General features: G+C 43.0%; 1 protein-coding gene across 3 annotated transcripts in view; it reads right to left on the bottom strand.

Moving 5' to 3' along the window:
• The window catches only part of Arhgef3 (Rho guanine nucleotide exchange factor 3), a 369,200-nt gene that overhangs the window by 9,030 nt on the left and 333,677 nt on the right, over window positions 1-26,493 (bottom strand). For all 3 annotated transcript variants that reach the window (XM_012949393.2, XM_004661303.2, XM_004661304.3), the window contains 5 exons: window positions 16,314-16,484; window positions 12,526-12,588; window positions 9,917-10,013; window positions 9,673-9,749; window positions 573-830 (listed from right to left, as the gene is read on the bottom strand). In XM_012949393.2, the coding sequence (XP_012804847.2) occupies window positions 573-830; window positions 9,673-9,749; window positions 9,917-10,013; window positions 12,526-12,588; window positions 16,314-16,484 (666 nt within the window). The remainder of the gene's footprint in view (window positions 1-572; window positions 831-9,672; window positions 9,750-9,916; window positions 10,014-12,525; window positions 12,589-16,313; window positions 16,485-26,493) is intronic.

Here is a 26,493-nt window from a genome sequence, read left to right as displayed (position 1 = left end):
TAACCACTGAGCCGTGTCTCCAGCACTAACTTTTTTTTTTCCGGTTTTTCAAGGTAGGGTCTCACTCTAGCTCAGGCTGACTATGTAGTCTCAGGGTGGCCCTGAACTCATGGCAATCTTCCCACCTCTGCCTCCCGAGAGCTGGGATTAAAAGCATGTCCCACCCCACCCAGCCAGCACTAGCTTTTTAAAACACTTTTTCCTCTGTGTTTTTGGTTTTACAAAGTAGGGTCTTTCTTGCTCTCTCACTCTACCCCAGGATGAGCTGGAATTCACTATGTAGTCTGAGGCTGGCTTTGAACTCACAGTGACCCTCCTACCTCTGCCTCCAAGTACTAGAATTAAAGGCGTGTGCCACAATATGTGGCTTTTTTTTTTTTTTCAAATATATGTAGGTCAGGAAACTGTGACAGAGGGCAAGTGACTTGCAAGATAAAAACAAGCTTGACGGTAGTATCAGGTCTAAGCTCAAGACTGCCCAGTCCCCTGTATGCGGTTATCTAAGGATCCAAGCCTCTAGGCCATTATGGAAAGTAACCGACCAAGGAAGAGACAGAAACAGACAAGCTTACAGCTTCTTCCAGGTGCTGCTGGTCTGGATTATCATTGGGCGTATGTCTCAAGATTTCTCGAAGGAGCAGAGGGTATTTGACCAACCGGCTCCTGGGTATATCAAGGAAATTCCAGAGGTCCAGTTTGCGGCTAAAAGGGGATTCTAGGCAGCGCTGAAGGAAATCTTGGACACGGTGATCTTGCTTTTTGTGGTCCAGCAGAGCTTTGGCGGCCACTTGATTGCTGCAGTAGCTGTCGTAGGAGCTGAGACACGGCAGCTAGGAAAAGGAAACAAGAAAAGAAGGTTAGGTGTCGGAATAATTGAGCTATGAAGGCCCTGAAGGCCCAGGTTAGCATCAGTGGGCAATGAATAAAGGTGTGTACCACCACACCCAGCAAATATATATATATATATAAATAATTTGGTTTTTCTAGGTAGGGTCTCGCTCTAGCTCAAGCTGTCCTGGAATTCACTATGGAGTCTCAGGGTGGCCTCAAACTCACAGTGATCCTCCTACCTCTGCCTCCTGAGTACTGGGATTAAAGGCATGTGCCACCAAGCATGTAAAATATTTTTATTTTGTTTTATTATTTTTATTTATTTGAGAGAGAGAGAGAGAAAGAAGTAGAGAGAGAGGCAGATAGAGAGAGAATGGGTGCGCCAGGGCCTCCAGTCACTATAAATAAACTCCACATGCATATGCCACTTTGTGCATCTGGTTTATGTAGGTCCTGGGTAATTGAAACTAGGTCCTTTAGGCAAGCTCCTTAACCACTAAGCCAGGTCTCCAGTCCTATATTGTATTTTATTTTTATTTGCAAGCAGAGAGAGAGGGAGAGAATGGGCTTGCCAGGGCCTCTAGCCTCTGCAAACAAACTTCAAGTATATATGCCACTTTGTGCATCTGGCTTTACATGGGTACTGGGGAATCAAACTCTGGTCATCAGGTTTTTCAGGCAAGCACCTTAACTGATGAACCATCTCTCCAGCTACCTCAAAATATTTTAAAGCCGGGCGTGGTGGCGCACGCCTTTCATACCAGCACTTGGGAGGCAGAAGTAGGAGGATTGCTGTGAGTTTGAGGCCACCCTGAGACTCCATAGTGAACTGTAGGTCAGCCTGGGCTAGAGTGAGACCCTACCTTAAAAAACAAAAAAAAAAAAAAAAATTTTTTTTTTTTAAATATTTATTGTGTGGTGGGAGAGGGAAGTTTATGGGCATACCAAGGTCTCTTGCTGCTGCAAATGAACACCCACTGGGTGGCTGGGGAATTGAACTCAGGCTGACAAGCTTTGCAAGCAAGTGCCTTCAGCTGCTGAGCCATCTCATCTCTCCAGGCCCCAAATTTGATGTCTTTTAGGATTATTCATACGAAACACATGGAGAGTCTGGCACACACAGAAAGCCAGGCGTCAGCCTCACAATCCTGTCCCTTGTGTGACTCAGTACAAGTACGTGTAGTCTGCATTACATGATTACAAGGCAGCCCAGTTATAAAGGGCCTCAAAATGTTCAAGCATGGGCTGGGGAGATGGCCCAGTGATTAAAGGCCCTTGCTGGCAAAGCCTGTCAGACAGGATTTGATTCCTCAGTACCCACTTAAAACCAAATGCACAAAGCGGCCCATGCATCTGGAGTTTGTTTGCAGTGGCAGGAGGCCCTGGTACACCCATTCTCTTTTTCCTTTCTCTCCCTCAAATAGATAATTTTTTTAAGTTAAAGCAAAAATATGATTGATAAAAAAATAGTTGCAGGAATCATTTATAAAAATCATTTATTAAAGATTTTCTTAAATTTAATTTTATTTATTTGCAAGCACAGAGAGAGAGAGAGAATGGGCATGTCAGGGCCTCTAGCTCTGCAAAAGAACTCTAGATATATGCGCTACCTTGTGCATCTGGCTTTATGTGGATATTGGGGAACTGAACCCAGGTCTTTAAGCTTTGTAGGCAAGTGCCTTAAGCTCTGATCCATCTCTCTAGTCCCCAAAAATCTTTTTTAAATTAAATTTTATTAATTTGAGAAAGAGGTAGAAATAGAGAGAATGGGCGCACTGGAGCCTCCAGCAACTACAAACAAACTCCAGACGTATGTGCCACCTTGTGCATCTGGCTTATGTGGGTACTAGGAACTCTAACCTGGGTCCTTAGGCCTCACAGGAAAACACCTTAACCACTAAGCTATCTCTCTAGCCCCAAAAATCTGTTAAACAAGCTCTGATAAGCCAAGAAAAGCTTTGGGCTCTATCTTATGGTTTATATTATAACACCATGCAAAAACAGTTGAAGCTGAGACACTGTAGAACATGTTAACTCCACCACCCTCATTCCAGCAAAATACTAATTCCCCTGATGTGTCCCTTCAATAACATTGTACACCACCACATCAGAGACTCAGCAGAACATCTCAACTCCTTTTCACTCCCCCCTCTTATTTATTTATTTATTTTTTCAAGGTAGGGTCTCACTCTAGCCCAGGCTGACCTGGAATTTACTATGTAGACTCAGGGTGGCCTCAAACTCAGAGGTCCACTGGGTGTGATGGATGGCTCATTCTTGTAATTCCAGCACTCAAGAGGCTTAAACAGGGAGATTGCTGTGACTTCAAGGCCAACTTCAGATAACAGGTGATAGATAGATGATAGATAGATAGATAGAGTCTAAGACCAGACTAGGATATACAGTATGACCCTGTCTCAAAAATCCAAAAACAAAATAAAGTGAAGATCTCAACTTTTATTTTTTTTAACTATTTATTTTTTTGAGAGAGGCCGCCAGAGACAGACAGAGAACAGGCACACCAGGGCCTCCTGCTGCAGCAAATGAATTCTAGATGCATGAGCTACTTTGAGGATCTGGCTTTATGTGGATACTGAGGGAATCAAACCTGGGCCAGCAGGCTTTGCAAGCACCTTTAACTGCTGATCCATCTCCCTAGCCCATGATCTGAACCTTTAAAGGATTCTGCTGCTGTTTTCTTATTGAAATATTTCATTGACTGAAATCAGAAAAAAGTTACCAGAGAAGTCATATTTAAATGATTGACTGGGGAAATGCCTCCTTTATTCCGTGTGTGTGTTTGTGTGTGTGTGTGTCTGTATGCACATATTATGCATGTATGTTTGTATTTTCAACCTTTGATTTGTATTAAAAAAAAGAGCTGCAGAAATACTTGACTCAACCTTATATTTGACAGCGATGATAACTGGCAGTTATAAACACATACACACCCCAGATGCACTGCTTGTAATTGAGATTTTCAGTTAATTAAACAGTGCCTCAGGCTCTCTTAACTTCATTTCCACTTCCTCGCCTTTTAAAAGGCTGGGAAATGACCAATATTTCATTAGGGAGAAAAAGTCAGTAGTAAAGATTAGATGTAAAGTGAGGAGCCCTGCCCACACTGCTGCTACATGACCCATGTGTGGGACATTACTCCCTGTGATCTTGCCACCTGTTACTATGACAACCAAGTGAAGCTCTGGTCTTGTGTTCACACTTGACAGGGCACTTATTTCCTGGGCATGACTCAAAAGGCTTTATTATCTGGTTCAGCCACTGGTTAGGAAAGACCACAAGGCTAACCAGACAGGAAATGAAGAATGTATCCATGATTCCCAAATTACATAAGCATCACTTTAAACCTAAAGTGAACCCAGTGTGGTGGTGGGGCAGACCTTTAATCCTAGTACTTCGGAGGCAGAGGTAGTAGGACAGCTGTGAGTTTGAGGCCACCCTGGGACAACATAATGAATCCAGGTCAGCCTGAGTTAGAGTAAGACCCTACCTTGAAAAACCAAGAAAAAAAAAAAAAAAAAAAAGCATATACTATGGCCTTCTTCCTCAGTGAGATAAGGCAAATAAAATGCATACCACAGGGGGCATGGACAGATGGATCAATGGTTAAGGCGCCTGCCTGCAAAGCCTAAAGATCTGGGTTTGAATCCTCTGTATCCATGTAAAGCCAGATGCACAGTGGTGCATCCCATCTGGAGTTTGTCTGCAGTAGTGGAGACCTTGACATGCCCATTCTCTGTCTCTTTCTCCTCTCTCTCTTTCTGCTTGCAAAGAAAAAAAAGCATTTTTTAAAAATGCAAAGCACATGGGGCTAGAGAGATGGCTTAGCAGTTAAGGCATTTGCCTGCAAAGCCAAAAAACCTTGTTTCAATTCCCCAGGACCCACGTAAGCCAGATATACAAGGTGGTGCATACATCTGGAGTTGGTTTGCAGTGGCTGGAGGCCCTGACGTTCCTGCCCATTCCTTTCTCTCTCTATCTGTCTACCTCTCTTTCTCAAATAAATAGATGAGAAATAAATAAAATATTATTAAAAATGCAAAGCACAGAGCTAGTCCCTTGGTTGAGAATAAGTACTATCTATTATTACTACTTTTTTTTTATTATTATTTCTGTAGTCCAGGCTTGCCTGGAACTCACAGTATTCTTCCTGCCTCAGCCTTCCAAGTAATATAATTACAGGTTTGAGCCAACACTCCTGGTTCTTATCTATTATTTACCCCTATAATATTTTACTGAAGAAATCATGGTTTATCTGGGCATGATGGCACACGCCTTTAATCCCAGTACTCGGGAGGCAGAGGTAGGAGGATTGCTGTGAGTTCAAGACCACCCTGAGATGACAGAGTGAATTCCAGGTCAGCCTGGCCTACTGTGAGACCCTACCTCAAAAAAAAACAAAAAAAAAAAAAAAAGAAAGAAATCATGGTTTAGAGAAGCAAAGATACTTGTTCAGCTTGAGTTCAAAGCCTGTTCTGGCCCACTACTTACCCCCAAAGACTTGACATTTCTTTAAATAGTTTATCAATAATTTGTGAGGAGGAGGCTGGAGAGATAACTCAGTGGCTAAAGGTGCTTGCTCACAGAGTCTGACATCCTAGGCTCAATTCCTCAGTACCCACATAAAGCCAGATGCACAAAATGGTGCATGTATCTGGAGTTTGTTTACAATGGCAAGAGGCCCTGGCACATCCATGATCTTTCTCTGTTTGCAAATCAATATTAAATAAAAATAGTTTTAAAAAATTAGGGCTGGAGAGATGGCTTAGCAGTTAAGGTGCTTGCCTGCAAAAGCCAAAGGATCCAGGTTCAAATTTATATGGCCCACGTGGAGCCAGATGCACAAGGGGCATATGTATATGGAGTTCATCTGCAGTGGCTAGAGGCCCTGGCGTCCCCATTCTCTCACTCTATCTGCCTCTCTCTCCCTCTCTTCCTTTCCCAAATTAATTAATTAAGAAGAGAATTTATAAGGAGATGCCTGGGTAGTAGATATAGAAGAATCTGGCATTCAAGGTAATCCTTGGTCATTGCGAGTTTCAGGGCTATATGAGACTCTGTCTCAAAAAAAAGTTTTATACACACACACACAGGAAATACTTTTCTTCTAGAAATCTACCATTGTGAAAAGTGACAGAATAAATCTATTTTCTTTTATCTCTGCATGTGCCCGGCCTCTCTCTTTGGAATCAAATTTTAATTAGGACTCAAATTACCATGCGAACTCTTTGCCTTAGAGAGCTTATAAATTATTTTATTACTGTGATCAGTCACTTGGGAAGTTCTTAGTGACAGAGAAGGCTTGCTCAAACAGGAACGAACGACCCATTAGAACGCTGGACATGCATCTTCAGTAACCAGGGCAGTTCTCAGAAAAAGAGCAACTCCTCCACTTAAGGTCTTCATGGCACAAGTTGCAGATTCACAGGGGTCAAAGGACAATTAATGCTGTCCCATGTGGGTGGCTTACTTGTTCAAAAGGTTTCTTCATTTTTTTTCCCTTTGTGGGGAGGGGAGGGAATAAATCAATTTTTCATGGGTCAAATGGACTCTGATTTTTCTCATTCAATGTCCACTAAGATGTTTATTTTGTCCTGCTAAAGAGTAGAATTCAAGTTAAAGGGTATATCCTTTGGTTTATAGATCCCACTTGTTTGGACACATCTGAGGTACTAGAGAGAAAAGCACTTAAAGCTTGTCGATCAATAAGAACCACTTTTTCATGAAGTCTGGCAACAATGGGCCAGTTGTTGAATTTTAGACTGCTCTTCAGGCTTTAAGTCCTCATTTGATGTTTGGAGGGTCCAGACAGTAATGGACTGCCTCTTTCTCTCTCTTCCAAATAAATAAATAAATAAACATTTTTAAAAAATCCATATATCACTCATAAAAAAAAAGTATCAGGGATCCTGAATAATTCTGAAGTGTGGTCTCTCTGTAACCCTCATTCGCAGCAAAGGATTCTACAGGCTCAGAAGCAACAATGAGACTTTCTCATTAAAATGTCTCTGGTTCCGTAGGGCTGCTCTCTGGAGAAATGTCTGTGTGGGCAGAAGTTTAAAACATCTACCATGGCTCCAAACTCAAAAGACAAAGTCAAAAGTCTAAGATGAATGATCTCTCCTGAAATATTAAGGCACATCATCTAAATTATTCATCTCAGAACATTACTTGTCTTTCAGATAGCCTTGGCATATTTCAGCCTTGTTGCTAAAATGGACTACAGAATGAAAGCTAGCTAAGTCATGAGAGCCACCACCTGCTCCCCACACCCAGAGGTTCTGGCTTCTGGCATTAACTGAGAAGAACTAGGTCAGAGACCCAAGTTAAAAGTTTCTGTAAGCCGGGTGTGGTGATGGTGCACACCTTTAATCCCAGCATGCAGAGGTAGGAGGATCACTGTGAGTTCCAGCCTGAGACTACATAGTGAATTCTAGGTCAGTTTGGACCTGAATGAGGACCTACTGCAAAAAAACAAAAACAAGGGCAGGAGAGATGGCTTAGCAGTTAAGGCACTTGCCTATGAAGCCTATGGACCCAGGTTTGATTCACCAGTACCCATGTAAGCCAGATGCACAAGGCAGCACATGCATATGGAATTCTTTGCAGTGGCTGAAGGCCCTGGTGTGCTTACACTCTCTCTATTTCTTTCTTTCTCCTAAATAAGTAAAATAAATAAATTTCTGTGATTTAAAACAAACAAAAAAATTTTTTTTAAGTTTCTATACAACCACATACATCAATGGGAACTGGGAGATTTTAGGAAGGTTAGAATACAAATTTAAGAGCTAAGGAGATTGCTCTGTGGTTAAAGGTGCTTGCTTGCAAGGCCTGCCAGCCTGGGTTCAATTCTTCAGCACCCATGTAAAGTGGCACATGTGTCTCAAGTTTGTTCACAGCATCAAAAGGTCCTGGTACGTTATCTCTCATTCTTTCTTTCTCTCTCTCTTAAATAAATAACTTTAAAAAGATTATAGGGTGGAGAGATGGCTTAGTGTTTAAGGTGCTTGCCAGCAAAGCCAATGGACCCAGGTTTGATACCCCAGTGTCCACGTAAGGCAGATGCACAAGGTGGCACATGCATCTAGAGTTTGTTTGCAGTGACTGAAGGCCCTGGTGTGCCCATTCTCTCTCTCTCTCTCTCTCTCTATTTGCCTCTTTCTCTCTTAAATAAATAAATAAAGCTTTAAAAAAATTTTAAAGAATACAACTTAATTGGAGAAAGAAAGCTCACACAGCAGCAGTATTTATAATCTTTACAACACTCTCCAAACAGGAAAACGACCTCTAACCGTCACCATCATGGTACTTTCTACTTATTTTCTTGGAGTACTGGATGAATCAGAGGGGTGGAGAGATCAATCAACTCTTGCCTGGAAGAAGTCATTTAAGTGATTTGTTTTCACTGCTTGCTTTAGGAAAAGCGAAAACCATCTGAACTTGGGATGGAACACTCAAATACAACAGGAAACAGACAAGTATAGAACAGGGAGAGGTGGGGATTGTGGCAAAACCCATACGTGAATGACACCATGATGCACCCAATGGAGCACAAATTCAGTCTAAGGACCAGATATTTATGACCTCTGTTTGAAAGTTACATCGTATTTATTATTTATTTTTAAAAGTATTTTCAAATTTTTATTTATTAGAGACAGAGAGGGATGGGGTGGGGAGAATGGGTGTTCTAGGGCCTCTAGCTAATGCAAATGAACTCCAGACACATGTGCCACCATGTGTCTCTGGCTTAGTGGGACCTGGAGAATAGAACCTGGGTCCTTATGGCTTCACAGATAAGTGTCTTAACTGCTAAGCCATCTCTCTTTTAAATTTTATTTATTTACTTGCAAGCAGAGACAGAGACAGAATGGGTGCACCAGGGCCTCCAGCCACTGAAAATGGACTCCAGATGCACAGGCTACTTTTTACATCCAGTTTACATGGGTACTGGGGAATTGAAGCCAGGTCCTTAGGCTTTGCAGGCAAATGCCTTAACCTCTGAGCCATCTCTCCAGCCCCACATTTTATTTAATTTGGAGAGGGGATCGACTATGCTTGAATGAAGTCAGTATACCCAGCAGTTACTTAGCACCAGATTATCTATACACACACATGCAACATATACTTATTCTTGTGTATAAAACTGCATTTAGAACATGATTTTTTTTTTTCTTTTCTGGATCTGGAGATTGAATCTATAGCCCTGTACATGCTTGGCAAGCGCTTCACCACTGCTGTACTCTAGCCATTATTTTTAAAAATAGCTTGAGGCTGGGGTGGTGGCTCAGTGATTGTTTTTAAATGTAGTACATTTCTGATTTAAAAATTTTAATAAGCTGGGCGTGGTGGCGCACACCTTTAATTCCAGCATTTGGGAGGCCGAGGTAGGAGGATTGCTGTGAGTTTGAGGCCACCCTGAGACGACATAGTGAATTCCAGGTCAGCCTGAACTAGAGTGAGAGGCTGCCTCGAAAAAAAGAAAAAAAAGAATGAATACTTTTTTTTTTTTTTTTTTGAGGTAGGGTCTGGCTCTTGCCAAGGCTGACCTGAAATTCACTATGTCATCTCAGGGTGGCCTCGAACTCATAACGATCCTCCTACCTCAGCCTCCCAAGTGCTGGGATTAAAGGCATGCACCACCACATCCACCTTTATTTTAATACTTTGAAGATATAAAGCCCAAATGTAAGTTTTACTAGGAGTATGACTTTTTTTCCTGATGTGAAAACCAATATTTACCAATAAGGAAAAGTCATGCTAAAATAAGACTCCATGTAAATTTCTGAAGTCCATCTGTAATGTAGACCAGAGAACTTTCCTTACCCAGCCCACTAGGATGGGACCAACGTGCTCAGTGGAACCATCAGGCTTGCGAACATCTCGAAGCTGACTAAGGAGGTCTGGCAAAAACACAAAGCAGAATGTATATTTTGTTAGGCATTCACTTTTGAACAGTGATGGGAGAAGGTTCTGGGATAGTCACATTATTATATCATCACCGCCACATGACAAGACACCTCAGTTAAGGCTACAAGTCATGACCGGTTCTGGGATCAAGACTGTGTACCTTCATGGAGAGGAATGAGAGAGTCCAGTGTTCCAAAGATTTGATTTAGCTCCTGCTCTGTCATGATGGAGAGCTTCAGCATGGGGTCATGGTAGGCCTGGAAAAGAAAGGCAAGAGATGGGAACAAATGCACACTGAAAACCTAAGCAATGAAATGGTCCTCTGGAGGGGTGTGATATGATAAGAAACTGGCTCCTAGAACTTCCCCCTGGAGCCTTGGAAGCAGTAGCCAGGTGGAAGAGTAGAAAATCCAGTTCTGCCTTTTGTGGTTGCTGATAAACCGAAGCAGGTTTAAAAATGGTTGGGGGTGGGGTGTTGAGGAAGGGCCTCACTCTAGCCAAGGCTGACCTGGAATTGACTATGTAGTCTCAGGGTAGCCTTGAACTCACAGCAATCCTCCTTTCCCCTTTTCTTTTTTTTTCTTTATTTTATTGCTTTTTTTTTTTTTAAGTGATAGTATATTATACATCACTGTGGGACCACATAGTTAATTCCAGGTCAGCCTGGTCTAAAGCGAGACCCTACCTCAAAGAATCAAAATACATAAGTAAATAAATCAACAAGGATACTGGGCATGGTGGCACACACTTTTAATCCTAGCACTTGGGAGGCAGAGATAGGAAGATTGCTGTAAGTGCTGTGAGTTCAAGGCCAGCCTGGGACTATAGAGTTTGTTCCAAGTCAGCCTGAGGTAGAATGATACCCTATCTCAAAACAAAACAGTATCAACAATATTCTATACCTTTGAGACAGAGTCTCTCACCAAACCTGAAGCATGCCACCATATTTCAGTTAGACTGCCAATCCCAGTGATTCGCCTTGTGTCTCTACCCCATCAGTGCTGGGGTTACAGTGTACGCAGTGAAGCCTAACTTCTTATGTGGGTGTTAGGAATCGAACTTGGGTCCTCATGCTTGTGTAGCAAGTGCTCTTAACCACTGAGACATCTCCCTGGCCCCAAATGTCTTTCTTTCTTTTCTTCCTTTTTTTTTTTCAAGGTATGATCTCATTCTGGCCCAGGCTGACCTGGAATTCGCTATGCAATCTCAGGATGGTCTCAAACTCATGGCAATCCTCCCACCTCTGCCTCCTGAGTGCTGATATTAAAGGTGTGTGTCACCATGCCTAATTCGAGACTTTTTGTTGCTACTGTGTTTTTTTTTTTAATTTTTATTAGCATTTTCCATGATTATAAAAAAAAATCCCATGGTAATTCCCTCCCTCCCCCCCCCCACTTTCCCCTTTGAAGCTACTGTGTTTTTTTTTTTTGTTGTTGTTTTTTGTTTTTAGAGGTAGGGTCTCACTCTAGTCCAGGCTGACCTGGAATTCACTATGTAGTCTCAGGGTGGCCACAAACTCATGGTGGTCTTCCTACCTCTGCCTCTCAAGTGCTGGGATGAAAGGCATGTGCTACCATGCCTGGCCTCAAGTGAGGACTTTTAAGACAATGAAATATGAATCAAGTCTGGCCTCCACGGGTAGGCACTTTCAGATTTAAGCTGTTGTATTTGCGGTGCACTAGCATGCAGAGGCAAAGCCCTGCAGGGGCCCGGTGCAGAGAGCTACTCAGCCCTCTTGCTTTGAGCCATTTCCCTCACAGCTTGGTCTGTGGTCACACATTCTTTCCAGTTTCTGGTGACCTGACTTAGTCATAAAATGGGCAGGCACTTATAACACATCATCATAGGGCTATGAAATCACTTGGAGGTATGTGTTGGAGGGAGGGGGAAGAAATGAATCAAGTGATAACTGGATTTTATTTTATTTTATATTTTATTTTGAGGTAGGGTCTTGCTCTAGCCTAGGCTGACCTAGAATTCACTATGTAGTCTCAAACTGGCCTCAAACTCACAGTGATCCTCCTACCTCTGCCTCCTGAGTGCTGAGATTAAAGGCATGCACTACCATGCCCAGCACTAGTTTAACTTTTTTTTGTCTGTTATTTATTTGAGAAAGAGAGAGAGAGAGAGAGAAAATAGGCACATCAGGGCCTTCAGCTGCTACAAATGAACTCCAGATGTGTGAGCTGCCTTGTGCCCATATGCAACTGTGCGCTTGCATAACTGCGTCTGGCCTACGTGGGACCTGAAGATATGAACATGAGTTCTTAGGCTTTGCAGGCAAGTGCCTTAACTGCTAAGTCTTCTCTCCAGCCCTGGTTTAGCTTTTAAAAAAATTATTTATTTATTCATGTGAGAGGGAGATAAAGGCAGAGGCAGATAGAGAGAATGGGCAAACCAGGGCCTCCTAGCCAATGCAAATGAACTCCAGACTCATGCATCATCTTGTGAGTACTGGGAAATTGAACCTTGGTCCTTTGTCTTTACCAACAAGCACCTTAACCACTAAACAATCTCTCCAGTCCCTAGTTTACCTTTCTTTCAAATTTTTTTGAATAGCTGCAAGCAGAGAGAGAGAGAGAGAGAGAGAGAGCGCGCGAGAGAGAGAATGCATGCATGCCAGGGCCTCTAGTCACTACAAATAAACTCCAGATGCATTCAGTACTTTGTGCATCTGGCTCTACACAGGTACTGGAAATCAAACTTGGGTCGTTAGGTTTTGCAGGCAAGCACCTTAATCACTGAGCTATCTCTCCAGCCCTAGTTTACCTTTTTTGCTAATTTCAAGTCCTCTATCAAGTCTTCTTCTCCTTGTGATAGCTCAAAGATGGCCTGCAAGAAAAGAAAAGAACAGTTATATAATACATATATTCAAAAAGAGAGTGTTTGGGGCAGAAGTACTCTGTGACAGTGGATAATGCTGTGCCCAGAAGCTATGGATTGTTACAAAAAATTTCAGTGCCAGGACTGGGATAACTTACAGTGAATTGTTGGTTAGGGAGGCCCCTGATGCCCCCAAAATATTACAGACTATTGCCAAGGCTGTTGGTTGCCCACCAGAACTACATGGTAAGACCCTGTTGCTAAAGATGCCATACACTGGGGCTCCAAGACACTGAGAAATCAAGCTGGAGCTGAGCTGGAAGGCTCCTCCCTGTTGATTAGCTGTCAGGATGCTGAAAAGAACTGTGAAGCCTGTTGGGGGAGAAACTTAACAATGGTCTTATCTATCAGTAGACCTTGCAAGTTCTACTTCTGGCCAGCCAGGCCAAAGGTGCCAACTGGTACAATGGTGGATGTTTGCTCTGGGGATACCAACTGCTCTCTGATAGGACTTGAAGACTGCTCCACATAAGGGAATTCCTGCCTTGTACTGAAACCTAATCAAACAAAAGCCTATGGCTGGGAAGGTCATAAGCCCTAGGAGAGTAATGACTACTGTTGTCTGGCTAGACATATATAATGTCCACAAAACTGCCCGCTAAACATTTATGTTTATGCATATGTGTATATTTATGTATACATATGTGTATATTTATGTATATGGGTGCATATATGTATGTGTGTGTATATATATATGTATATTTGTTGTTTTGCTTGTTCAAGGCAGGGTCTGACTCTAGCTCAGGCTGACCTAGAATTCACTATATAGTCTCAGGGTGGCTTTGAACTCACAGCAATCCTCCTACCTCTGCCTCCCGAGGGCCAGAATTAAAGGTGTGCATCAACATGCCCATATGCCCATATATTAATGATATTCTCACTTTTAGCTGGCAAAGCTTCTCTTTTCAGATGGTGGTGACCACTGAGGTGACTCAAAACTTACCGCAGTGCTGAGAAGTGATAGCAAAGTGTTCAGCACTAAGGGAGACATCTCTCTTTTTTTAAAAATATATTTTTATATGGGCATGTCAGGGACTCTAGCCACTGCAAATGAACTCCAGACACATGTGCCACCTTATGCATCTGTCTTTACATGGCTACTGAGGAAATGAAGTTGGGCCCTTTTGCTTTGCAGGCAAGCGCCTTAATTGCTAAGCCATCTCTCTAGCCCTAAGTGAGACATGTCTATCACACCCTCCAAGGCTCAGGGACCACTGTGGAAGAGGTAGCAGAAAGAATGTAAGAGTCAAAGGAAGGGAGGATTGCTTACAATATTGTCTTCTAGACAGAAAGTGGCCTTGATATTCATGACCTCATAGTGGCTGACACTAACTACACAAGACCTGCATCACAGGAGAATGATGACATCATCAAAATAGAAGAACGTATAGTTGAAAAGAAGGGACTCAATGGGGGAGGTATAGGAGAAGGAAGAAAGGGAAGGTGGTGGGAGGGGATTATGATAATGGCATATTGTCTATATGTATGGAGGTTATCAATAAAAAGTTTTTTAAAAGGAAAGAAAAAAACAGATTTACTGAACTCTTCTTTGATGCATGAGACCAAATTCAAACAGTGCCAGTTATAACACTAAAAGTTTCAAATCTACTGAAATACTTTAAAAAGAATTCTCACCAGGCATGGTGGTCCACACCTTTAATCCCAATACTCAGGAGGCAGAGGTAGGAGGCTCTCTGTGAGTTCGAGGCCACCCAGAGACTACATAGTGAATTCCAGGTCAGCCTTGGCTAGAGTGAAACTCTACCTTGAAAAACAAAACAAAACAAAACAAAACACCCAAAAACTTCAAAACTAGGCTGGGCACAGTGCTTTCCTAACATGAACAAGGCCCTTTGATTTAATATCTAGCATCATATAAAAAGAAAGAAAAGTTAAAATAGCCTGAAGGAAATACATCTTGTAACTAAAACCAGCAAAGAGAAGACAGTGCAAAATTTCTGAGACTTTTCTGTTTATGGGAGAGTTTTAGACCTATTTCCAATCTATCAAACTATCTTTCAGGTTTCATAGCTCTGATGAAGCTCAGTAAGAGAGAACTATTTTTGGCAAAAGAATTACTCGTTGAGCCATGGATTCCACATCTTTGCTGTTGAGTGGCAATCCCAAGAAATGACCCAGAGCTGGCTCTCGGTCATGGATCTGACAAGTAATTAATGGGTTCATCACCAATCACCTCTTTTCTACTGAACAGAAGGCGAGTCTCAGAAGAGAGCTGTACTCCTACTGCCCACTTGTCTAGGCTGGGATTACAGAAAGAAGCCAACCTTTTCTCCCTATCAATAAAATCTGATGAAGTTAATTCATCCTAAAGTACCTCTCAGCCCCACAGGGAACAATAATAAAGTTAGAGGAGCTGGCTATGTGTGAGAGTGTGTAATGAGCTATTTCTAATTTGGCTGTATTAAGCCATCATAACTTAAAGAGCTGTGACATGCACAACACTTTATCTGACCTAGAAATCAGAACACTTGGCAAATGCAATGCTATTAAAAGATACGTTCCTGATGCAGGTTTGGTTTGGGAGCAACTGCATTGGTTTCAGGCATGGTGGTCACCCTCAGGATGAGAAACCAGAGGGCTATGAGTATGTTCCCCAGCGAGGCAGGCAGGGCACTGTGCTGACAGCTCATGAGGCCCAGAGAAGCCAAATGACAGGGCCTGCTAGCATTTTGTTTTATTTATTTACTTACTATTTACTTATTTGTTTCTTTAAAATATTTTTTTAGCCAGGTGTGGTGGCACACGCCTTCAATCCCAGCAGTTAGGAGGCAGAGGTAGGAGGATCACCATGAGTTCAAGGCCACCCTGAGGCTACATAGTGAATTCCAGGTCAGCCTGAGCTAGAGTAAGACCCTACCTCAAAAAAAAAAAAAAAAAAGTTTTACTTATTTGTTTTTCACCACCCTGTTTCATTTCTTATTTTGAAATAGACTCACATGAAAGATTGCAAAAATAGCACAGAGTGGCCTCACCCACCCATTGCCCTGCTGACCCCAACAATGGCGTTGTACATGACTATAAAACCAGAAAAATTGGATTCAAAATCCTTAACTATTTTTTATATAGCTTTTTCCCCCACTGCCTGTTTATGTATTTATTTATTTAGTTAGTTAGTTGTTTTTTTTTTTTTTGTTTTTTTTGAGGTAGGGTCTCACTCTAGCCCAAGCTGACCTGGGATTCACGATGTAGTCTCAGGCTGGTCTCAAACTTACAGTGATCCTCCTACCTCTGCCTCCTGAATGCTGGGATTAAAGGTGTGAGCCACTATGCTTGGCTTGGCTGCTTTTCAATTTTTTTTTTGCAGGGGAGAGAGTTGAAGTAGGGTCTCATTCTAGCCTAGGCTGACCTGGAATTCACTATGTAGTCTCAGGGTGGCCTGGAACTCACAGTAAGCCTCCTACCTCTGCCTCCTGAGTCCTGGGATTAAAGGCATGCACCACCAAGGCCCAGCTGAAAAAAAAAAAAAAGAAACATCAGTTTCTTTTTACAGGGGCCACACCCATGCAACTGGATGCTGGTTTTTCAGTTCCTTCTACCCTGTATCCTACAGATGCAAGGAGGAACAGATGTGGAGGGCACAGCCTCTGCTCGCCTCTTGCCTGCAGAGCACTTTTGGGGCAGAGCCACGGGTAGCTCCATGGATATGAGCCTACCTCCTGACGTTTGATCTCCTTGGATGTAAGCATCTGATTGACGCACACATCGAAGGTCTCACTCCACAGCTTGCTGTCCCTCCGCTTGGTGCTTGAGGAAGCCGCATTTCTGGACCAGGGTCGGGGGGCGAGGATGTCAGGGCGGCTCTCACTGCGGAAGCTAATGGACCGCTGCATAATGAGAGAAACAGTCAGGGGGTCAGCAGCAATACTAGATGGATCCTTTGGAGGCTTCTCAAATCACACCTTCACAAGAAAGAGGGCATGGGCTTTGGGGGAGTGGGACATTGTCTTCGGCCCACGTGCAGAGGAAAACTGGACAGGAACCCTTTCACACAGTGAGACCTGGACACCAAATTTATTACAGAACAAAAATACACAGGCGGGGCTGGAGAGATGGCTTAGTGGTTAAGCACTTGCCTGTGAAGCCTAAGGACCTCGGTTTGAGACTCGATTCCCCAGGACCCATGTTAGCCAGATGCACAAGGGGGCGCACATATCTGGAATTTGTTTGCAGTGTCTGGAGGCCCTGGCACGCCCATTCTCTCTCTCTCTCTCTCTCTCTCTCTCTCTCTCTCTCTCTCTCTCCCTCTTTCTCTGTCTGTTGCTCTCAAATAAAAAAAAAATAAACAAAAAAATACACAGGCCAATCTCACATGATTGGCAGCTCTCCAACAAACACAGCACATCTTTCCAATGGTCATCTCTTTGCTTCAGGGCAAGGGAAAACAGAGGCAATACATGACCATGAACAAAAACTCTGGGGCACTGCCAGGCATTTTTTTTTTTAAATTAAGATAGAGTCTCTCCATGTAGCCCATGATGACCTGGACTATGTATTCCAAGCTAGCCTCAAACTAAGGATCATCCTACCTCAGCCTCCCAAGTGCTGAGATTACAGGTGTGTACCACTACGCCTGTCTATGAACAAAATAAAACCTAATTTATTAATTTTTGTTTTTTAAAATAATTTATTAGAGAAAGAGAGGTAGATAGAGATAATGGGCATGCCAGGGTCTCTAGTCACTGCAAACAAACTCCAGACCCACATGCTACCTGGTACATTGGCTTTATGTGGGTACAGAGGAATCGCAGCTGGGTCCTTTAGCTTTGCCAGTAAGCTCCTTAACAATTAAACCAGCTCTCCAGCCCTTTTTTTTTTTTTTTTTTTTTGAGGTAGTATCTTGCTGTAGCCCATGCTGACCTGAGATTTACTATGTAGTCTCGGGGTGGCCTTGAACTCATAGCAATTCTCCTACCTCAGCCTCTTGAGTGCTAGGATTAAATTTAATTAATGATTAAATAAAGGTCTCATGTTGCTGATCTCTGTGACTTGCAGTGTGAATTTTCAACTTAGCTTGGCACATGAGACCTCTTATAATCTGACCACAGGATACATATTTAGGACTATATTCTGCCACTTACCCATCACCCACTTCCCATATTCTTTTGTTATACTAAGATAGCTGCCATCTGCTAAAGTGCCATTCCTTGTTACCTCCCTTTACTTCCTCCAAACAACTGTCTCTTCCTAGATGTTTCTTGCATTTTATTCACCCATGGTTTTGAAAGTGAGGAGAGAAAGAGAGAAAGAGAGAGTATGAGTAGAGGCACACCAGGGCCTCTGCCTGCTACAAATTAACTCCGAGTGAGTTGTCATTTTGTGCTTTATGTGGGTACCAGGGAATAGACCATCAGACTTAGCATGCAAGTGTCTTTAACCATGGAGCCACCTCTCCAGTTCTGTTTCTTGCATTTTCTAGTCAATTCTTCAATATCTTCCGAACATAACTCAAATCTGCCTCTTCTAAGAAGCCTTCACCAACGGCCTCTCTCCTTCCTCTCCTGAGAAATTTGGACATTCCTTTGATAGAATAATGATCACATTTTACTATAAATTTACCAAGGGCTGAAACTAATTTGGCATGGGGCACATGAACCTGTATCATTAACACATTCTAAGGTAGCTCTCAATTAGTCTAAAATACAATAAATTCAATAGAGTACTTTTTATTTATTTTTGTTCAAAGCAGGGTCTCACTGTACCTTGGCTGACCTGGAGCTCACAGCAACCCTCCTACCTCTGCCTCCCAAGTGCTAAGATTAAAGGTATGCATCACCATGCCTGGCTATGAGAATATTTTTATAATTAATTTATTTATTTATTGGCAAGCAGAAGGAGAGACAAAGGATGAGGGAGGGAGGGGGAGAGAGAGAGAGAGAGAGAGACAGCAAGACAGAATAGGCATGTCAGGGCCTCTAGCCACTGCAAACAAACTCCAGATGCAGGAGCCACTTTGTGCAACTGACTTTATGTGGGCACTGGGGAGTGGACTGGTGGTGTTAGAGTTCACAGGCAAGTATCTTAACTGCTGAGCCATCTCTCCAACCCTGAATGTCTTTCTTAAAAATATTCTCTCAGGGGCTACAAAGCCTAAGGACTTGTGTTCGGCTCTCCAGGTCCCACGTAAGCCAGATGCACAGGGACGCAAGTGTGCAAGGTTGAACGTGCACACAAGGGGACACATGTGTCTGGAATTTGACTGCAGTGGCTGAAGGCCCTGGCACACCAATTCTCTGTCTTACTCTCTCACTCTTGCTCTCTCGCATTAAAGAGAGAGAGAGAGACATTCACTATGAGTTAGAATTACCTGTTGATATAATATTATCTAGCCATGAAGACAACTATGATATTTAACTTCTGCAAGTCCCTTCTATGCAAACTAAATCAGCATTATGATCTTCATATAAACACTTCATAATATGGGGGCTAGAGAGATGGTTCAGTGGTCAAAGGTGCTTGTTTGAATAATACATAAATTAATAATGCAAAAAGAGTATGTGGACTGGAGAGATTTTGCTCACTGGTTAAGGTGCTTGCCTACGAAGCCTAACGACCCTGGTTCGGTTCCTCAGTACTCATATAAAACCAAACACACAAGATGGTGCATGCATCTGGAGTTCATTTGCAGCTACTAGAGGCCTTGGCATGCCCTTTCTCTGTCTCTCTCCCTCTGTGTCTCTGTCTCTTCTCTATCCTTGCAAATAAAGGAAGAAAAAAAATTTTAAAGAAAAGAGTATGGAGAAAAGGAACATTATCTTGTTTCCCCCCCACACACATGGATATTAGCAAGTCATTTCCAGCTTGTATTATAATTTTGTATTTTTAAGGAGGGAGAGGGCACCTCACATCAGGGTGTTAGCAGAGTTTTCTGGAAGTGGGGAGCTGGCTCAGTTTGTAAGCAGTGATTCAAGCTTGCTTCTTCTGTGAGCTCCCAGCTCACCTTGGTAAGTTCACGATGGCTGCACTTGCTTTGTGTAGGAAAGCAAGAAAGGACTTGCACAAGTCATTAATGGTTGTGGCATCAATCCTCATGAGGTCTAAAATAAAAGTTCCTCACAAACAGCAACCAGATTACATGGATGCCAACTGCTTGCACTCAGAACCAATTAGCCACAGTCACCAAAAGGTCAAAACAAGGCAGTGAGTCACCAGTAACCCCCTCTGTGGTTCAGATGGCAGGGGGTGGGAATGAATGAGCAGAGAGAAAGGAAAACACATAAAGCAGAAAATTCAAAATGAAACACACTTTTCACTTTCACTTGGGAACAAAAAGAAAAAAAAAAAAATCAACTGTCCATCTTACTACTTTCAGTCTGAGCAACTTTGGACTTCCCCATCAACTTGAAAGAAATTTATGCCAACTTTAAAGTTTCATGCATTCCCAAAGTATGTATAAGTACAAATCCTCTCTTCTCTTCAAGTCCACTTGCTCTAGAGGTTTTTGAGGCATTTGCTAACTTTTGCAGAAAACAGTGTTTTTTTCTTTTCCCCTCAACAATATTTCTCCATGTTAGAAAATAAAATTTATTTTTTATAAATATAACTGAGAGGAACCACTGAGAATAAAGAATAATGACTCATATATTAAAATGCCTAATGAGGGCTAGGAATATAGCTCAGAAGTAGAGTGCTTGAATAACACATGCAAGGTCTTTGGTTCAACTCCCCATAACACACACAGCCATAATGAAATCCATTACTCTGCATGCTAACCAACAACATTATTAAAAACAGAAGTAGCTGGGCATGATGGTGCACACATTTAAACCCAGGTCTCAGGAGGCAGAGGTAGGAGGCTTGTTGTGAGTTCAAGGCCAGCCTGGGACTACCTAGTGAATTCCATGTAACCTGGGCTATAGTGAGAACTCACCTCAAAACAAAACAATGAACAAAATAAAACACAAATAATAATAATTGAGGTAAAGTTGACTAATCATCTGTAAAGCAAATACATCAGTAGCATTTAGTACATTTACAATGTTGTTCCTAGTTTCAGAATATTTTCATTACCCTGTTGCCACTCCTTTTTATTTTATTTTGAGGTAGGGTCTTGCTCTAGTCCAGGCTGACCTAGAATTAACTCTGTATTCTCAGGGAAGCCTCAAATTCACAGTGATCTTCCTACCTCTTACTCCCAAGTACTGAGACTAAAGGCGTGCGTCACCACACTGGGCACAACTGGGATATTCACAACTGCCATAATCTACACACCATACTCCCAGACTAGTCAGTGCAACTGGGCCCAAGTACATGAGAGGGCCAGCCTGGGGAGGAGCACGTGAGGAGCACTAGAAGAACCACAAGGCAATGAATGGAAGTGTTTTAGGAGAAGAGGATACCATAATGTTTCTGTTCTCTGCCGCTGCTCCTCTGTTTTGTCTGTTTTTTCTTTCTTCATTATTTGCACCATGCATCTATGCTCTTGTTGGCTTATAACATGCCTATTTCCTCCCAATAGAAGTCACAAGTATGGGCTGGAGAGCTGGCTTAGTGGTTAAGGCACTTGCCTGTAAAGCCTAAGGACTCAGGTTCGATTCCTTAGAACCCATGTAAACCAAATGCACAAGATGGTGCATGTGTCTCGAGTTAGTAGTAGCTAGAGTCCCTGATGCACACATTTTTTCTATCTGATTCTTTAATATATATTGGTTTTTATTTCAAAGTAGGGTCTTACTCTAGCTTAGGCTGACCTGGAATTCACTATGCAGTCTCAGGGTAGCCTCAAACTCACGGTGATCCTCCTACCTCTGCCTCCTGAGGGCTGGGATTAAAGGCGTGCATCACCACACCCAACTAAAATATTTTTAAAATTTTTATTTATTTACTAGAGAGAGAAAGAGGCAGATAGAGAGGGGGGGATTGGGCATGCTAGGGCCTTCAGCCACTGCAAATAAACTCCAGATGCATGTACCACTTGTGCATCGGGCTTATGTGGGTTCTGGGGAATCAAACCTGGGTCTTTTGGCTTTGCATGCTAGTGTCTTAACTGTTAAGCCATCCCTCCAGTCCCTCTATCTGTTTCTTTCTCTTTCTCTCAAATTAATTAATTACTTAAAAAAAGAAGACACAGGGGCTGGAGGGATGATGGCTTTGCGGTTAAGGCGTTTGCCTGCAAAACCAAAGGACCCAGGTTCTATTCCCCAAGACCCACGTTAGCCAGTTGCACAAGGTGGCACATGTGTCTGAAATTGGTTTTCAGTGGCTGGAGGCCCTGATGGACCCATTTTCTCTCTCCCTCTTTCTCTCTGTCAAATAAATAAATAAAAATAAAAATAAAAATAAAAGACACAGGTGTTAATTACTTTTCCTGTTACTGTGACAAAATATCTGAAGAGAAGCAATTTAAGGGGGAAGGGTTTATTTTGGCTTTGTGTGACTCTCATGGCAGGGAAGGAGTGGTGGCAGGAGTATGAGACAGCCGGTCACATGACACCCGTAGTCAGGAAGCAGAGCCCGGATAAGAAGTGGGGCAAAGTTACAAAGCCTCAAGGCCCATCCCAAATGACCTACTTCCTCTGACAAGACTAGACTTGTTTTTTTTTTTTTTTTTTTTTCTTGAGATAGGGGCTTAACTCTAGTTCAGGCTGACCTGGAATTCACTATGTAGTCCCAGGGTGGCACTGAATGCACGGCAATCCTCCTACCTCTGCCTCCTGAGTGGAGTGTGTGTGTGTGTGTGTGTGTGTGTGTGTGTGTGTGTGTGTGTGTTTAAATGCATGAGAGCTAGAGAGAGAGAATTGGCACACCAGGGCCTCTAGCCACTGCAATAGAACTCCAGACACATGTGTCATCTCATGCCCATATGTGACCTTGTGTACTTATGTCACTTTGTGCATCTGGCTTACATGGGACCTGGAGAGTCAAACATGGGTCCTTAGGCTTCATAGGCAAGTGCCTTACCTATTAAACCATCTCTCCAGCCCTCTCCCTCTTTAAAATATATATATATATATATTTTGGGCTGGGGAAATGGCTTAGTGGTTAAGACATTTGCTTGCAAAGCCTAAGGAACACGGTTCAATTCCCCAGGACCCACATAAGCCAGATGCACAAGGGGGCGCATGCATGTGGAGTTTGTTTGGAGTGGCTGGAGGCCCTGAAGCACCCACTCTTTCTCTCTAGCTCTTCCTCTCTCAAATAAATAAATAAATATTTAAAAATATTTCATTTATTTGAGACAGAAAGGGAAGGAGGGAGGGAAGGAGGGAGGAAGAGAAAGAGACAGTGAGGTAATGGGCATGCCAGGGCCTCTATCCACTGCAAATGAACTCCAGAGGTATGTGCCACCTTGTGCATCTAGTTTACAAGGGTACTAGGGAATCGAACCTGGGTCCTCAGACTTTGCAGGCAAGCACCTTAATCGCTAAACCATCTCTCCACCACTCTTCTTTTTGTTGTTTTTTTTTCAAGGTAGGGTCTTGTTCTAGCCCAGGCTGACCTGGAGTTCACTATGGAGTCTCAGGCTGGCCTCGAACCCACAGCGATCCTCCTACTCTTGTCTCCCAAGTGCTGGGATTGAAGTCATGCACCACCATGCTTGGCTCCCTCTTTTAAAATTTTTTAAATGACTTTTATTTACTTATTATATAGAGAGAAAGAGGCAGAGAGGGAAGGAGAGAAAGAGAAAGGGATGGAGGGAAGGAGGGGGAGAGAGAATGAGCATACCAGAGCCTTTAGCTGCTAAAAACAAAGTCCAGATGCATGTGTCACCTTATACATCTGGCTTACATGGGTCCTGGGGAATCAAAACTTGGTTTTTTGGCTTTGTGAGTAAGGGCCTTAATCTCTAAGCCAGAAGCCATCACTCCAGCCCTTTTTTTTTTTTTTTTTTTTGAGGTAGAGTCTCACTGTAACCCTGTTGATCTGCAATTCACTGTGTAGTCTCAGGCTAGCCTTGAACTCACAGTAGTCCTTTTATCTCTGCCTCCAGAGTGCTGGGATTACAGGCATGTACTACCATACCAGAAAGAGAGAGAGAGAGGGAGAGAGAGAAAGAGAGAGAGAATGGGTGCACCAGGGCCTTTAGCCACTGCAAGTGGACTTCAGGCACATGTGCCACTTTGTGCATCTGACTTTACATAGGTATTGGGGAACGGAACTCACATCGTTTCGCAGGCAAACACCTTAGCCACTGAGTCATCTGTCCAGTCCAAGACTCTACTTCTTAAAGGTTCCACAACTTCCAAGTGTTCAAATGCATCACCCTATGGGAGACATTTCAAATTCAAACCACCATGATGAGCCCTTTCGAGGTAGGGACATCTATCTGTTCCAATTGCTGATGGATTTACCAGCAATTGGCACACAGAAGGGCTCAACAATTTGAGCATTAGGAATTTATGGTAGGTTAAGTGCCAGGCACTGTGAGAAGAGATTTAGAGATATCTGAGAAGGAAGGATTCTCACTCCCACTTTACAGATGTGGAAACTTGAGGGACAGAGAAGGTGAGATTTTGTTCAAGGTCACATAGCTAATGTGTTAAAATTTAAACCCACAGATTTAATTGTCAGAAGGACAACTCAGGTCTGTCCTACTGTGCTGTGGTGCATGTGCCAATGAAGATGAGTTTTATGCTACTGCTTCGTCTATGGTAGCCTCTCAACCTTGCTACCCTAATTAATATTTGGAAGTAGAAGATTCTTTATTTCAAGGAGCTGTCCAGTATCATGTTTAGCAACATCCCTGGTCTCTAAGCTTTTGGTGCTGAAAACACCCACAACCCAGGGTGCTAACGAAAACATCTCCAGACACTGCCATTGTTCCCTAGGGTGAGAAACACTGGTTCACAACAATCAAGAGAAGTCATCCTTGAAGTGATAGACCTCGCCTTGGGAGGGACCAGCTAAAAACAGAAATAGAAAGAAAGAAAGAAAGGTCTCTCCAAACTATTGTCTAAGCACTTATGTTTACGCCCACATATTAATGCTACTCTCACGCGGTTACAGAAGGGTCTTTTTTCATCCAGTGATGATCACTGGAGTGACTCCAGTGAAATCACCAAAATAATCCAGGCGTGGTGGCATATGCCTTTAATCCTAGCACTCAGGAGGTTGAGGTAGGATTGTTATGAGTTCGAGGCCACCCTGAGACTATATAGTGAATTCCAGGTCAGCCTGGACTAGAGCAAGACCCTACTGCAAAAAAAAAAAAAAAAAAAGTCACCATGATAGTGAGTCAGGCATGGTGGCACACACCTTTAGTCTCAGCACTTGGAGGCAGAAGTAAGACAATCACTGTAAGTTTGAGGCCAGCCAGGGACTGCAGAGTAAATTTCAAGTAAGCCTGGGCTAGAGTGAGACCCTACCTTAAAAAAAAAAAAAAGTCACCACAGTGCTGAGAAGTACAGTGGAGTATGCTCAGCACTAAGTGAGACATCTCTATCACACCCTCCAAATCTCAAGGCCCATTGCAGAAGAGGTGGCGGAAAGAATGAAGAGCCAAAGGAAGGGGAGGAGTGCTTACAATACTGTTTTCCAGACACCAAGTAGCCTTGATATTCATGACCTCACAGTGGCTGGTGCTACTGCATAATAATAAGACCTGCATAACAGGAGGGGAAAATGATGATATCAAAATAGAAGAGAACTAGTTGGAAATAAGAGGGGATTCAGTGGAGGGGGAAGTTAGGAGAGAGGAAAGAAAGGGTGGTGGGAGGGAATTATGATGATGGCATATTGTCTATATTTATGGGAGTTGTCAATAAAAAGTTAAAAGCACAGAAATGCTTACACAGGTCTGCTAGGGCAGGGACATTCTGAGACTGATATGAAAACAAGCAGGAGTTTCCATAAGGGAATCTGGCCTAGCAAATGAGTTGAAAGCTCAAAGTTCATACCTGCTAGCAGCTAAGACAACATTAGCCAGTAGGAACTTGGAAAAAGGGTGTTCATGTTTATACCCTAGCTGGGTATGTGGGAAAGACACAGGCAGCTATAAAAGCGACAGTCTGTTGGGAGGAAACAGACCCATTTACATATGTCACAGGAAATGTAAACCCAGCAGGTAGAGAGACATCCCAGGACAGATTTGGTTTGTTAATGCTGCCCTGCTCAGTGGGGGTGCTTGCTCATCCTTTTCCAAAAACAGATTGTCTCCACAGCCAAAGATAACATGCTCCAACAAGAGCCCAGGCCAGGCCAGCCTTCTCTACCATCCTGCCTACACACTGTGATTTGGTGGCAGATGGTTCTTTTTTGTTGTTTGTTTGTTTTTCAAGGTAGGGTCTTGCTGTAGCCCAGGCTGACCTGGAATTCACTATGTGTCTCAGGGTGGCCTCGAACTCATGGCAATCCTCCTACCTCTGCTGGGATTAAACATGTGCACCACACCTGGCATCAGATGAAACCCATCAGAGACTGGGGTGAGACTGGTGGAGAACACCTTGGTTTGTAACTGCTACAGTGGGTTAAAGGAAAATGGGCCATAATGTAGCTATGGCCAGGATCAGAAAAGGCTCCAGTTGGGGGAGTTTTCTAAAGGCTTGATGAGAGCAATTGGCTTAAAACATGTGGTGACACTTCCATACTGTGTGGCTGCTAATGCTCTGAGAGGCACCCATAGGTTCCTCCTCTTTAATAAATGAGAACCAGAGGTTGAAGGGACTGGCACCAGGTAAGCTGAGAAATAAGAACAGTATACAGTTGTTCAACTCCAAAACACAAACTTGGGTGAAGAACAAGAGCTCCAGAATAGGGCAGATGTATGTTTTTAACATTTTTTATATTTGACAGAGAAAAAGGCAGAGAGAAAGAAAAAGGAAGAGAATGGGCACACCAGGGCTTTCAGCTGCTGTAAATGAACTCCAGACACGTGCGCTCCCTTGGGCACATGTGTGA

The sequence above is a fragment of the Jaculus jaculus genome, chromosome 16, assembly GCF_020740685.1.
Source record: "Jaculus jaculus isolate mJacJac1 chromosome 16, mJacJac1.mat.Y.cur, whole genome shotgun sequence".
In the NCBI taxonomy this organism is placed as follows: Eukaryota; Metazoa; Chordata; class Mammalia; order Rodentia; family Dipodidae; genus Jaculus; species Jaculus jaculus.
This window is presented reverse-complemented; position numbering and strand designations above follow the sequence as displayed.